Raw genomic sequence first — 14,713 nt, forward strand, 5'->3', positions numbered from 1 at the left:
GACTCTGCTGTGCCATAAGACAGGGCACATGCTGTAAGGTTCTGTAGGGATTTGTTCTGAGCCTATTTTGATAAAGTAGTATCTTTAGATGGGTTTAATTTTTAGAGGGGCAATGGCAAGGCAGTCCAAACCTTATGTTGAGCTATCCAAAGTTAGAACTTTTTAATTTTTTTCTTTTTAAGTAGTGCTTGTATTATATATATTTTTAAAGATATATTGTATTATATAAGGTTAGAGTAATTCTACTTGCACCATATATTTATCTCCTTACACTACCTTTCTTATTGTACCATATTTCATCTCATTACACTCCATAATTTCCAATATATCCTCATCATTATCAATTTATCCTCTTTTTACACGCATTCACATTTGAAACCTTAATTTCATCCCATCACCTCTTACTACCATCTCCTCCACCTTCAGCCACCACTGTTTTATGTAAAATATTGCCCAATTCGCTAAATTATATCGATTCGCGTCAAATTGCACCTCTCTATCCGCTAACAGTGATTGAATCTTTAAAGTTAATAATCTGTTTTCGAAATAGTTCCGCTTCCTTATAGTTAATACATATATATATTTTTTAACGTATAATAAAATATCAAAATAAAAATGAGTGTGAAAGAGATTTAATGTGTAAAATTTATTACAAATTAGTAGTTATATATATGAAAAATATTATTTAAAAGTAGTTTGTGTTATACATATAAAAAATATTATATATTATGCAAAGACTTGATAATTGGTTAAAATATTCTTCAATCCGTTCAAAACCACTCAAATCGCAATTTGCCAATCTATCAATCCGCTATTTAATTTGTAATTTTATTCTCAAATCGTTTGAACCGCACCGCGCGCACCCTAGTGCCGCCACTTAGCCACCATCACTGGTTTAAGGGATTTTCATATTCAGTATTATGATAGCTTCATTCAATTGAAATATTTTAGACCCCTCAATTTTTAGCTTTTTTTATTACAATAATAACCTAAAAAAAAATTACTAAAAATAACATCATTAATTTCGGGACACCCCATCTCACAATTAAACCCATACACCCACTATATCATGAATTAGGGTTTATAAGAGCACATACCTTCATCACCATCCACCCATTTTCCCCAAATCCTACCTTCAAGACATACCTACTCTCAAAACTTTAAAAACCTTTTGGCGGCAATATTCTGGCGGTAACGGTAGCAACCATTGGATTACCTACTTTTTTCTGGCAATGACAATGAGTGAAAGTTTTTTCAATAACCACAACTCCATGAGACGAGAGGAGTACAATAATAAAAGTTCAGGGGAGGTTCATAACTTTGATGGTGTTTTTAGCTAAGTTTCTTAAAAAAATGGCAAAAATAATAAAATACGTTCGCCATTCTTTCAGGACTGAATTCCTGAACATATGATCGAAATTCAGGAACACATGACTGAACATTGTTTATTTGTTTGGAAACTAGTAATTGAACATTTATTATTTGTTCGGAAACAAGTTACTGAACATTAATCACCGAAGAAAAGGATGAGGCGAGAGAGAGAGAGAGAGAACATCTGGTTAAATTGAAGAAAAGAATGACGCGGCAAAGACAGTAATCACACTTAGCTCTTCTTCTTTGTGGGTTTTGTTAAAGGTTTTGGAAGAGAGATTTTTTTGGAGTGTAGAGTGTGAGGGGTGTGCATTCAATTGAATTGGTGAAATATTTTTACAAGGATAATTTTCGTATTATTTGGAGGGAGACAATAAATTTTAAGGATTTTAAAATTTATAAGTGGAGGTTCAAAGAAATGAGGGATTCAAAATAAAAGATGGAGTACTAATAGCACTACTCTTTTTTTTAGTAGTGTAATGAGATAGAGGATGTAAAGAGATAAACTAGTGATGTAAGTAAAATCATTCTAAAAATTAAAGGATGTAATGAGTTCTTTTTGTGGTGTAAGTAAAATTACTCAAAGTTATTTTGAGAATTGATTGTTTTAGTTCACTTTTAAATTTTTTTATAATGAGACATATAGAAAAGGAAAGAGAAGTGTTAATTTTTTTATAGTGACTTTTTTTTTTTGACATTTTGAGTATTTTAGTGAATTGCCAAAACAAGCAATAATCTAGTGACTTGTTCCAATTAAAGGGTCCAGTAATATTGTACATAATTTTATTTTCTCACCGTGCTGCGAGACATTTCCACAGGGGGGGGGGGGTTGTCCATTCTGGGCACATTAAAATTATTTGAATAGTCTATTTTTGTAGATTCCGTTGACAATGTTATTTACATAAAAAAAAATTAAGTTGATTGAATATCAAAATAACATTTGTTTTAAAAAAAATTATTTTTAAAATCACATTGTTTGTCCAATTTGAAGATGTGATTGAATCATGTAAAATAAATGTAATCGTTAATGTCCAATCAATTTAATTTTTTTACATAATTAATCGGTGAAAAATTATTGTTTGCTCTTGGGACAAACTGATGTGGTGTTTTAACTTAATTGTTATTGGTTGAATTAGTGAGACTCACCACCTTTCTGTCTCTTTTTAGGAGATAACGAAACACTTGTCCCTCAATAATTAATGTGGAGCAATATTTCAAGACTAACCAATAACTTCTCGTAATCATATAACATATTTTACATGATAAACGGTTCAAATAATCTCCATAGGATGAAATAGGTCCCATGTAAGTTCATAGAATGTCTGTACCTTGGACCCGACATGCACCCCAATCCCTTGCGACCCATGTCCAGCTGGGGCAATAGTTCCTTCAATTTATTTATTTACTTTTTTTTTTGGGGGGGGAAAAAATACACTAATTTCTTAACATGTTTTATAATTTTAATATAATTACATTAAATTTTTAAATAAAATTAAAAGAATCGAAATTAATTTAGATAGTGTCAAATAAAGCAAAATATATATTTAAATGTAAAAGATATGATGATATTATTTTTCAATCTATATAATTAACAAATTATTGATGAAACGTAAATTAAAATCTTAATGGAACTAAATATAATTATGTCAAAAATGTAAAATTTATTGTATTTTGTTCAAATCTTAAAGGAAGTCAATGTAATTTACCTTTTTCTCCCAAAAAAAAAAAAAAAAAAAAAAAACAAAAGACTTTAAATCTTACACCCTTCTTAACTTCTATCAAATCCACAATTTACAAAATCATCTATTGGGTTATAGGGAAACCCTATGATGCACAATTGATATCACTTTATCACAAAATTTTGTAATATCAATCACAAAATTTTGTAATATAAATCACAAAATACGCAATCTTACCACAAATTAATGTAAAAAATGTCCAAAATTACAACTCATATAACAAAAGTTTGACTTAATTACGATATTTTTTGTTACGTCACTTTGTAACGAAATTACGTATTTTGTAATTGATGTCACAAAATTTTGTGATAAAATAACACTAATTTATGATAGGGGGCATACCATAGAATTTCCTTGCATTATGGATTATATACCTAACATACTTACCCATACATGCAACATTCCAGCATTGAACATTCCAGACTTGAAGAGGGACATTTCATCTCTTTCTAATCAAATCAATTTGATCACAAGTCTCAAACAATGCCAAGAACTCACAAAACATTTATTAAACCTGAACAGGCTAAATATTAATATATGCATATACAAAATCTACAACTCTTTTCATAAGTGCCCATTGAAAAGATTAAACCAAACCAAACAAAACCTCCCGTCCACAACCTTCAAAGCCCATTGACAGAGCTGAAACCCTAGTGAACCACCACAGTTACACAAGACCAAATTGCTACCACGATAAAATCATCATTTTTTGGTACCCAATATCAAATGTCACAGAGCATATATCATCTTCTCGTGGTCGGAGTTATCGTCATCAAAATCAGAAATATTAGCAGAATAAGTCCATGAAAAAGATTTGCTCCCGCTGGCCCTTCTGATGCGTCTCTGAGAATCGTTGCCAAAAAACCCAAAATGTTGCCGGAAAACAAAATAACACAAGCCAACAAGAGTTCCCACAAGAATTGGTGCTCCTATTGAAGTAATAGTGATAGCCATCCACGAGGTTTGCTTTCCCACAACCACAAAAGCAATTGACAGAAATGCCCCGCAAGTGCTGATGCAGGCGCCCCACATGAGCTTGTTGATTATTGAAACAATCCGTTTCTGAGCGCTTGTGTCCCAAGCAACCAAAGTTATCTGAACCACGACAACAGCTAAAGATACGAAAAGGGATGTAGCATTCAAGAGGCAGAATATCCGGAATGCAATGGTGTCGGCTATCTGAGCTTTTCCGGCTTCAGGTCCAACCTTTAGATATTGGCCGGGTAAATTGAATATTGCCAAGAAAGCTATGGAGGCGAATAGAACGGCGACAACTGTGACAGAATTAATGGTGTTCTGGACAGCTTCCCTGTGAATTTTCTTGAGTTCTTTGGCAATACCGGAAACTCGCCTGTTGGTTTTTTCATTTTGCAAGAATTGTGAGTGCACCTCGTGCTTTATATCGCTCACAGCCCTTTTGAGTTCCATTGCTTCATCCACTTTGCCGACATGCCTTGCATGCTTAGCACCAACTTCTTCTAGGGCTTCCTTAATTGCCAGCGCAGATTCTCCGTATTGGAGTTTATCTGCTAAATCCATAGCGGTTTCATGCTGACTATTAATCGCATTGACTTCGACAGATTTATAGGTCAACAAAAAGCCAACTATCTGAAACAAAGAGGTAGATTATCATGATTGCCGAACAAAAAGCATCAGCGAGGGAATCAACCTTACAATATTTACAGAAAGGAAATACAAATATATTGTTTGCATTTATCATGGAGGATGTACTTATATTGGATTTTTTTTTCTTTTAAGAGAACAAAGAGTCATCGGCACATAAAAGGACATATGACCAATATATATGCATCAATTCATCTTGGCCAAATCATGAATTTCCTCAGAAATAACAAAACTACCCTTTTCATCAGAGTTTTCTTTCATACTGAAAGGAGTAGAAGAAATATTGAGCAATTGATTGTCAAAGGAAACTTCTAATGTAGGGAAAGCATGTGTTCGGCTCTGAAAGTATAGCATACCAACACAGCAGAGGATGAATCAGGACACTATTTGACCATATTAGATGTAAATGATGGAGATCGTGAAGACATTGGATGAACATAAATTGAAGATCAGGGATTTCAATTTAATTTTGGTCTTATTTTATATTTATTAGGTTTTATTTTTTTATCAGCAATTATTTAATTTAGTTTTTTTTGGTCACTGCAATTATGTTTTCTAGGATAACTATAAATAAGCCTATATGTAATTGGTTTGGCAGAATATGTTACGAATTGAGCATTTGATTATTTGATATATTGATTTGGGTTGGTTCTCGTTTCTTTGCTGTCTGTCTGTCTTCTTCTCTGCTTATTCTGCCTCGTCTTTTTTTCTTTTACTTCTCTTCAATGGAGCTTCATGTACTAAACTCGTTTACTAGTTTCTCAGGTCTCAATGAATTACCGTTATTTTTTCCTCTCCAACATCCTGTGAAATTATATAGTATTAATGTTGCTTATCAGTGTGCTAGCCCAGATTGAGTTGCACGACTAGTAACAAGCATTAGCACCTACCAACATTAAATGGAACCAAAGCTCAAAATTTGAGTCTGCAAACTAAAAAAACAACTCTCCATAAGTTTAAAATAGCTCTACAAAAGCTTGGCTTCAGAGATCCTAAGAAATGAATTACATACTAGGCATACATATTGCTGACAGTTGAGAAGAATAGGTGCAAGAGGGAATCATGGGAATAAGGGGAGGTTATGTACATGGCTGAGCATGCTCCTTTTTCTAACGATTGACAAAAAGAAATTGGTTGCTGTTCTTCCCAACTGCTCCATAGATTTTTGTTATTATGATAAAAAAGAGTACTGATAAATCCCAGGACGAATGAATTATGACTATATGATAGAGAAACACCAGGGAACTCATTGATCAAATTCTGGCAACTTGTTCACTTGGTTCTATTCAAGGTTTTAAAAAGTGTGAGACAGAAATTCACAACCGTAATGGCCGCCTCCACTACATAAAGGCCATAAAATTGCTGCTATAACACCGTTATGACCGTTGCACTTCTATTTTTAATTATTATTACTTATAAAATTTTGTATATAATGCTATTTTCTTTTTTTTTTATTTTCTAATTACATACAGAATTTCAATAAAAATCTTATCTGTACATGTTTTGAACGTCCAATCTTCAAGTTCTACAAAATCATCACTTTTTCACTTAATTATATTTGAATATTAACTTCTATCTATTTCTCTTACGTTAAATTTATTGAACAAAATTTAAATTTCATATTATGTACTTTTACGTTATTATGTTAACATTTTGTATTTTGAACTTTTGTTTATGAAACTATTATTTTTAATATTAAATATACTTTTTTTTTTTTTTTTTCCCTTAACAAATTGGAAGTTATCCATAAGTATAATTAGTAAAGCAAAGAAAAATAAATCCAACACTAGTAAAATTCTCTACGACTTAAAACTAATATAAAAATTAGTATATATATTAGATCATGTCTTAAAACTAAACAAAAATACTAAAAATTATTTTGAACCTCACTAAATGTGATTCTAAAATAACATATGTATTGGTATGTTTTCCTAAAATTGTGTGAAGAATTACAAAATACATGGTTCCGATTGCTGCCACCGTTATTGTTAATATTATTATTATTATTATTTGACAAATAAGAAATATATTAGAAACTAAAGCATCAAGAAAATGCAAAAGAATACAGAAGCAGCACCCACGAGAGGAGCACGAAACAAAGCTAACAAGAACAAAACAAAACTAAACAACGTCACCCAATCACATCATCTAAAATATCCAACAAGGTAAACAAGTCTGAATCCATTTGACTGGACACTCATCCACGCAACATGGAGGAACCTCGTTTCCAGCCAAGACACCGAACGAACAAACTCCTAGAAAATCTGACGATACCTCTCCAACTAAATTAGCCACATTAAACACAATGGAGCCAAAGCCCAAGCCTTCCGACGTCTCTTCCCTACCCAACTCCAAAAGACCTCCAACACACCCTTCGGTTGAATCCACTGCACCCCAAAAGTAGAAAAAATAAGGGCCCACAAGTGAGAAGCCACTGGACATTGAACAAGCAAATGATCCACCGATTCCGAAGCAACACAGCACTTACAACACCAATTAACCAAGACCCACGCTATATGGACTTGTGTACGAATGTCGGGTGCGGATATATATCTAGAGATCGGACTCGACAAACCTCTAAATGAGGGATATGCGGGTACGTCTAAAAAGTATCCAAAAATTAGACATACACGTGGATATGGCTAAATATGGATATGTCAAAAAAATATTATATATTTTTTAGTCATCCCACTAAAATATTATGTATTTTTGAATTGAATCCCACTAAAATAAAAAATATAAAAATTATTTTAGCCGTAAATAATTTATATTATATATGTATTGTGAGAATATATGATTTATTTTATATATATAATAAATAAAATAATAATTTATGTATAATTTATATTATATTGATTTATTTTATATTATATATGACTTTTTTGTTATGGATTAGAGAGAGAGAGAGAGAGGACAGATCGATGAGAGAAGTCGAGAGAGAAGCATCGAGCGAAGAAGATGAGATCCAATTCGGCGACCAGGTTCATTTCTTGCTCTCTTCTCTTTCATTTCTTCTGCCATATCCATCTGCAAAGAGTCGTATCTCGTACCCGCACCCATGTCGTGTCATGTTGTGTCAACACGGGTACCTCTGAAATTCCAAAGAGTCCATGTAACGTAGACCAAGAAATGTCCCCAGCGAACCAAATTATCAATTTTGAGGATACTATCAAAAGCCGCAGACCACACAAAGAAAGTCACCTTTGAAGGAACACCTGTGACCCAAATCCACCGCCAAGGGAACTCCCCTTCCATAACAAACCCCGATAAAAAGAAGAAACCGAGAAAACGCCTTTCTTTCCTGGCCCTCCCTAGACCAAGACATCATCTCCCATTTCCACAGCTGGCACCCCATAAAGAAAAACCAACAAATCCACCATTTGCCTAAGCTCCCAATCCTGAACCTAACGACGTAGAGTAAGATCCCAAACCACTCCACCCCCATCCCCAACCTCCCCAAAATAAGAAGCCACATTTTTTACCAAAGTTAACCTCTCACCCTTAAATAAATACTACCTTTTCCAACCTGCCAAACATCACTGAACTCTTTCAATAATCCCATCCCACACTTGCTTAGCCTTAAAAGAGGCCCCCAAAGGTAAACCCAAAGAAGACACCGGCAAAGAAGACACCTGACAACCCAAAATAGCTGCCAATGTGGAAATCTGAGCCACATCCCCAACCGGAATCAATTCAGACTTGGCCAAATTCACCTTCAAACCTGAAACTGCCTCAAAACACAACAGAACACGTTGCAAAAAACCCAACTACTTTGGAGAAGCCCCACAAAAGATCAAAGCATCATTAGCATACAAAAGATCAGATCAGAACACACCGTTACTGTTAATCTTATGATTTGATTTTCATGATGTCTAAAATATATTTAATGTTGTGTTTTTTATATTTCTCCTTGACACAAAATTAAGAATTAAAGATATTAATTTTTTTAAAAATATTTTTTTATTGATTATGTTTGCATTGCATTGAATGTATCATGTTGCATGTATGTATGTCGGCATGTGTTTTTGCAAAGACATACCCACGTGGTGAGTGTCTTATGGCAAATCATTGCTTTCTTTTCCTTGTTTTGTTGATTAGTGCAAATTTCCCTTGATGTGGTAAGCTTATTTTGACCAATTTGCTGAAGTGTGCTCAAATCTTCGAGATTGTAGATTTTCTTTCGTGAATTTTCCTTCTGCGTGGAGCATTTGTCTCCAACGGATATATTTTTTAGGAATATATAAGATGTACTTTGGTTGAAGAAAGACTAACATAAGAGAAGATGAGCGAAAAAGAAGTGATATATTTGTGATATTCAAAAGCCCTCTATGTTGTGTACTTCATTGCGTAATATTCTTTGAGAGAAAAATTATTGAAAAATTGAGCTTTTATTGTAAAAAGATTTTCTATACCTTATTTCTTTTCTTGTAAAAGAAAGTGATATTTTTTTGAGTGATTTTTGAGATAAAATAGATGTGACTAGCACCGGATTCAAAATTAGTTGGTTAAAGTGATCGGAATAGATCAATTGCTAAGGTTCACTAGCACCTATGATGCAAGGAGTGTAACTACTATTTGACAAATAGTAAAGAAATCTCAAGGAGGATCTTGAGAAGTGGACGTAAGCTTGGTTTGAGCCAAACCACTATAAATTCTGTGTTTGCTCTCTTTTCCCTTTCGCTTAATTTATTTGTATTAATCTCATTTATATCGTTTCATATTTTTATTTATTTCTCATTTGGATTAAATTTTAATTTATTACTCTCATCTTTATTGCTTCATATTTTCATTTATTTATTATTTGGGTTAATAATTTAATTTAGCAATTTTTTTAGAAACACAATTCAACCCCCCTCTTGGGTTGCTCTTTGGGTAACAGTTATGCTGTGACTGTTACACCCCGCAACCACATCAACGATACCATTACCGTTATGGTAACCATCACCGTTATTTAAAACCTTGGTTCTATTATATAATGGATCAACCCTTTCAAGAACTCTAGCTGAATCACAAGCCTTCCTATTACATTTGAGTAGGTTGACAAGGAGTTCACCTCTAAACCCTTCACTTAACATCAAAGATTGCATGGCCATACCATTCATCTCACTGTGAGACCTCTTACTAAAGTATCAAATTACTATGGGAGCTCCTAGGATGACTGGAGTTCAATGGGTAACCATGTCTCCCGGGAGAGGGCTATGGAAGGGCATTCAACTTGTTTGGAGGATTTACTGAAATATGCCAACGCCAAGGTGGGAAGCAGGGATAAAATGAAGTTTCGACACCACAAGTGAAGATGACATACTAGAGAGAGCTTTTCCTGTCATTTTTCTCATCACTGCTAGCAAAGAAACTTTGATATCATACTATGTTCGGGACATGGGTATTGGGTAGTGATGTTTTTTTTGGGAATGGGGGGTTGAAAAGGAATCCTCAAGACTAGGAGATGGATTACTTGGAGAAGGTGATGATTTTTGTGGTCGGTTGTTCTGGGAGAGGCATTCTACCTAAACAATTTGTTGCAGAAATCTTAGTCAATTTGGGTATGATCCATGGCAGGACTGACCTCTTGAGAGGATATTGCACATTACCTCAGGACATGAAGAACTAGGAAGCCATCTAAACTAGAACTGAAGTTGGATACAAGGCCATGGTCTCTAGTGCAATGGAATCACGTATTAAGGGCCCTATGATTTTTGAAGTCAAAATATAGAAATGTTGGTATCACCCATGGAATGAAGTAGACAAAGATCACACTTTGTTGGAGAAAAGTTTAATACTAATCAACAGATGTTCCAATAAGAAAGATATTCAGTTCCATTCAATTTGAGCAAACCATGTTGTCACTAATTTATAATCAAATGAACTATCTTCAGTCTACAACACATTAACCCTTATTTTCATTATCTTTCCGAAGACAATCAAAACCATGTGTTGGCGGGGGGAGGCCAGGACGGGGTAACTCCTTAGTAAACAATGTGGACTCGTGCAATAACAACAAAAATTCATGTAATTAATTTATGACAAATGAAAATTTCACAATAAACTATGCAATTCCATCTTAAAAAAATACCAGTGGGCGGCATTTCCTTGTGGCTATGTGGACAGCTGTATTACCCTTCTTATCACGTTCATTCAGTATTAAGTGATCAGCAAGCAATAAATCCTCAACTACCGAAGTATCCTGACCCTTTACAGCCATATGGAGTGCTGTTTGGCCTTTCTTATCTTTGACAGAGAGAATTCCTGGATCTCTGCTTATAAGTGCTTCTACAATTCGAAGAAGGCCATATCTTGCAGCTGTGTGTAATGCAGTTTTCCCATTTTTCCTCACTATCCGCATTGAGCTGGCATCTGCATCTAATATAGCATTCACTACATCCAAGTGATCCTGCACAGCAGCTGAATAGAGGGGGCTAGTGTTTGAGGAGTCACATACCCTACAAAGTTCAGGCCACATGCCCAGAAGTTCCTTCACAATCCCTACAAAAAAAAAAAAAAATGAAGGTAAATGCCATACCAAGCCGAAAGTCCATGAAAACAATAACAAAAAGGTGAACCAGCAGTCATTATATGCACAAATTTCAATGTTTACAACACTTTCTAATTTCTTCTTCATCATTGTTTAAACCTATGGATCTTATGCTGATTGAGATACATAACAATAGTATTATAAAGCTTTTTTTTAAAAAATAAAATTTACAGATTCTGCATTATTAAAGGCTAGTGAAAATAAATTAAAAATTAGTAAAAATCAATTCTTTTAAAACCAGAACAGGTCTGTCTGCCCTTAGGTAATGAACTAGAATACCACTCATATGATATGCATGCCTACAAAAAATATGTGCACAGACATTCATATTGCCACAAGATTCATTTACACTGGGTGTATAACTTGCTTAGCCTCACACATATGATAACTTTCTTATATTTTCCCAAACCAGCTATTGGGTTTTGTAGGTAACTGTTGCTCATCACACTTCCCAAATTTTATTTTGCTCAGACATTAAGAGATGCCCTATCCATATGGTGCTTCAAATTATACTCAAATTGTGCTAAATAACACTGGTTGCTACTGAAAACTTTATGGGCCACGTTTGAGGCCATATATAATTGGAGAAATTATTTGAAGATGAGATCAAAGCTAGCTCTCACGAACACAAGATATGAATAAAATCATTTGAAATTGAAAATATGTGAAAATTCAATGGTTGATACTCATGTGCTACATCCGGTTGACAATCATTTTACCTTGATTTTCAGGTCTTGAGTAGGGTGGACAATGTCATGGTTTTTGTGATTTTTAGGTTTATTGTATGCTTGTGCCTATGTAATGTTGGACTTTGACAATTGAACTTATTCGACTTCCTATCGGTTGATGGTGTTATCGGTGGTTGTGATTTTTCGGCTTATAATTGCATGATTGTGGGTATGTATAATGTATTGCCTTGGAATATCCAACTTGGCGCAGTCCTTTTAATATTGGTGAACTTATCTCAAACTTATTGACAAAAAAATTAAAATAAAAAATCCATGATACTACTCCATTTGATTCTGTTTACATCTGTTTTCTGAAAAACAAACAAAATAATTATAATAATAATAATAATCATAATGAAATTTAAAAATTAAAAAAAGAAGTTCATGAAAAAGTGGTGAAAAAACAGATTCTTTAAACCAAACATTACACTAAGACCATCTCCAACGTTGCATCAGATTCAATATCAAATTTGAATTTGATGAAAAAAGTCACTTTTTTTGCTCCAATGGTTTCACCAAACTAATATTAAACTGAGAACAGAGCAAATTTTTCACCAAACTGTTCACCAATTCACTGTGCTGTAACGTTGCAAGTGGGCCATCGGTCGACCGGAAAAAGGTTCAAACAGTTCACATAGGTAGGTTCAAATAAGTTCAAAAAGAAATTTTTTTTTTTTTTTTTTCCTTACCGGTCGACCCCCTGCCTTTGACGACAACCATTGGAGCAGCTAATATCAAATTGAGAAAATGGTCCTTTTTTCACACAGGTTTGATGATAAAAAAGTGAACCATTGGAGATGCTCTAACTAATTCAGATTTGTAACATTTGAAATTGAAAACAAAAAATAATGAAAAATTTAAAAACACACGAAAAAATAGGTGAAAAATTTGCTGAAAACAAAAGCAAACATAAAAAGGGTAAAATTAATCGACCTAATTTACGATTGTAACACTTGAAATTGAAAACGCAATACAAAACCCATATGCATATATACAGTGAAAACTCTTGAAAAAAAAAAAAATTAAAAGATGCAAATTGAAAGCAAACAAAATTGAAAACATAATACAAAACCCATATGCATAAATACAGTGAAAACTCTTGAAAAAAATTAAAAGATGCCAATTGAAAGCAAACAAAATTGAAAACATAATACAAAACCCATATGCATATATACAGTGAAAACTCTTGAAAAAAATTAAAAGATGCCAATTGAAAGCAAACAAAATTGAAAACATAATACAAAACCCATATGCATATATACAGTGAAAACTCAATGATTCAAAGCTCAAAAGATGCAAATCAAAATCAAAATCAAAATCAAAATCAAACAAAGAAGAATACTGACCCAAGTGACCACGCTTAGCGGCGACATGAAAAGGGTGAAAATCGGACTTGGACCTGATCATGGCGATCTGTAGATCGCAGAATTTGAGCAAATAACTGAACATCTCTTGAAAGTTGTTCTCGGCAGCGATGTAGAGAGCTGTCTCGCCTGAATCGTTCTGCAGAGCCATAAGAGATGGATGATCAGACCCTTCATCCTCGATGAATCGCTTCAGCGATTCGAGGTCGCCCGATCGGACGGCCGAGAAGAATGATTGGTGGGTTATGAAACGCAGAGACTTGGAGTCCATGTAGTAGGGTATCAAAATTCTTGGGGCTTTGTCCTCTTTCTGTGTGTGTGTGTATCAGTGGAGTGGAAGCGAAGAAGATTAGATATAAGGGAAGGGTAGAATTCCTCACTGCTCTCTAATTTTCTATCATTTTCTCTCCATTACTTCCACACAAGGAAATCTCTCTCTCTTTCTCTCTCTCTCTCTCTCTCTCCACCTTAAGTCAAGAGCAGACCAGGTGTAAAGTCCACTATGGATAGACTTCCCACCGTGTGTTTGTGCTTTTTGTTTTTTGTTTTTTATTTTTTGTTTTTAGTTTTTTATTTTTATTTTTGAAAAATATAAAGAAATTTGAACAAATTACAAAAAAAGAGTAACAGTAAGATCTCTGAAATTTCTGTTTAATACAGATTTTCTTGTATTTAAAAAGTTACATTTTTCTCTTAAGATTTGTAACCTTATTATAAATTGGGCCCTGAATTACTAATATTATATCTTAAAATTTTTTAAATGATCATTTTGTCATTTTTTTTACCATTTCTTTTGCTATTATCATGACTACATTCTACAATTTTTTATCATTAAATCCTATCTGAACATATTTGTGTTAGGTGATGATATACAAATATAAATTTTACATAAAATTTTTCAAACACAATGATATACCTTAATAGTGACTTTTTACTTTAAAATAAAACACTCATAAACATGATTTATATTTACAACAATATCACTTTCACAATATTTTTATAATTTTTTTATATAAAATGTTACATATGAATAATTTTTCATTTTGATTTCCACCATTATACCTATATTAGATCAATTAAATCTAGATATATTTAAAAAGTATAAAATTTGCACAAAAAAACTTATAAAAAATCCATTGAATACAACAAAATAAGATAATGTATTGAATTTTTTTATATTTTTTTTTGTATTTGGTGAATTTAAAAACATCACAAAATATTATACTTCTTAAGTATATTTAAATTAAGTGTATCTAAAAAATAAAAATAAAAAAATTGCTTAAAATATTAAAAAAATTTAGTAAATATAAAAAAACTCAATTTTTTATATGAATTAAACTAAAAAAGATGATTGTT

General features: G+C 33.1%; 1 protein-coding gene across 1 annotated transcript; it reads right to left on the reverse strand.

Annotated features, from left to right (window-relative positions):
* Positions 1 to 3,594: 3,594 nt before the first annotated feature.
* On the reverse strand, positions 3,595 to 13,893 carry LOC114285247 (Ankyrin repeat family protein). Its single transcript, XM_082893934.1, has 3 exons — positions 13,340 to 13,893; positions 10,807 to 11,216; positions 3,595 to 4,718 (listed from the first exon to the last, which is right to left on the reverse strand). Exons 1-3 carry the CDS (start codon positions 13,626 to 13,628, stop codon positions 3,840 to 3,842), a joined length of 1,578 nt encoding a protein of 525 aa, XP_082750060.1. The 5' UTR covers positions 13,629 to 13,893; the 3' UTR covers positions 3,595 to 3,839.
* Positions 13,894 to 14,713: the final 820 nt, after the last annotated feature.

Source organism: Camellia sinensis, chromosome 11 (assembly GCF_055761805.1).
Source record: "Camellia sinensis isolate YWXY chromosome 11, ASM5576180v1, whole genome shotgun sequence".
NCBI lineage: Eukaryota > Viridiplantae > Streptophyta > Magnoliopsida > Ericales > Theaceae > Camellia > Camellia sinensis.

Bases quoted from the DNA above. Each gene is read 5' to 3' on its own strand.
- LOC114285247 (XM_082893934.1), bottom strand. From the start codon at position 13,628: ATGGACTCCAAGTCTCTGCGTTTCATAACCCACCAATCATTCTTCTCG. The intron at 11,217-13,339 runs GTCAGTATTCTT...TTTTTTTTGTAG, and splicing joins CGCTAAGCGTGGTCACTTGG to GGATTGTGAAGGAACTTCTG. The intron at 4,719-10,806 runs GTATTTTTTTAA...TCTTTGTTTCAG, and splicing joins CAAGGAAATGCCGCCCACTG to ATAGTTGGCTTTTTGTTGAC.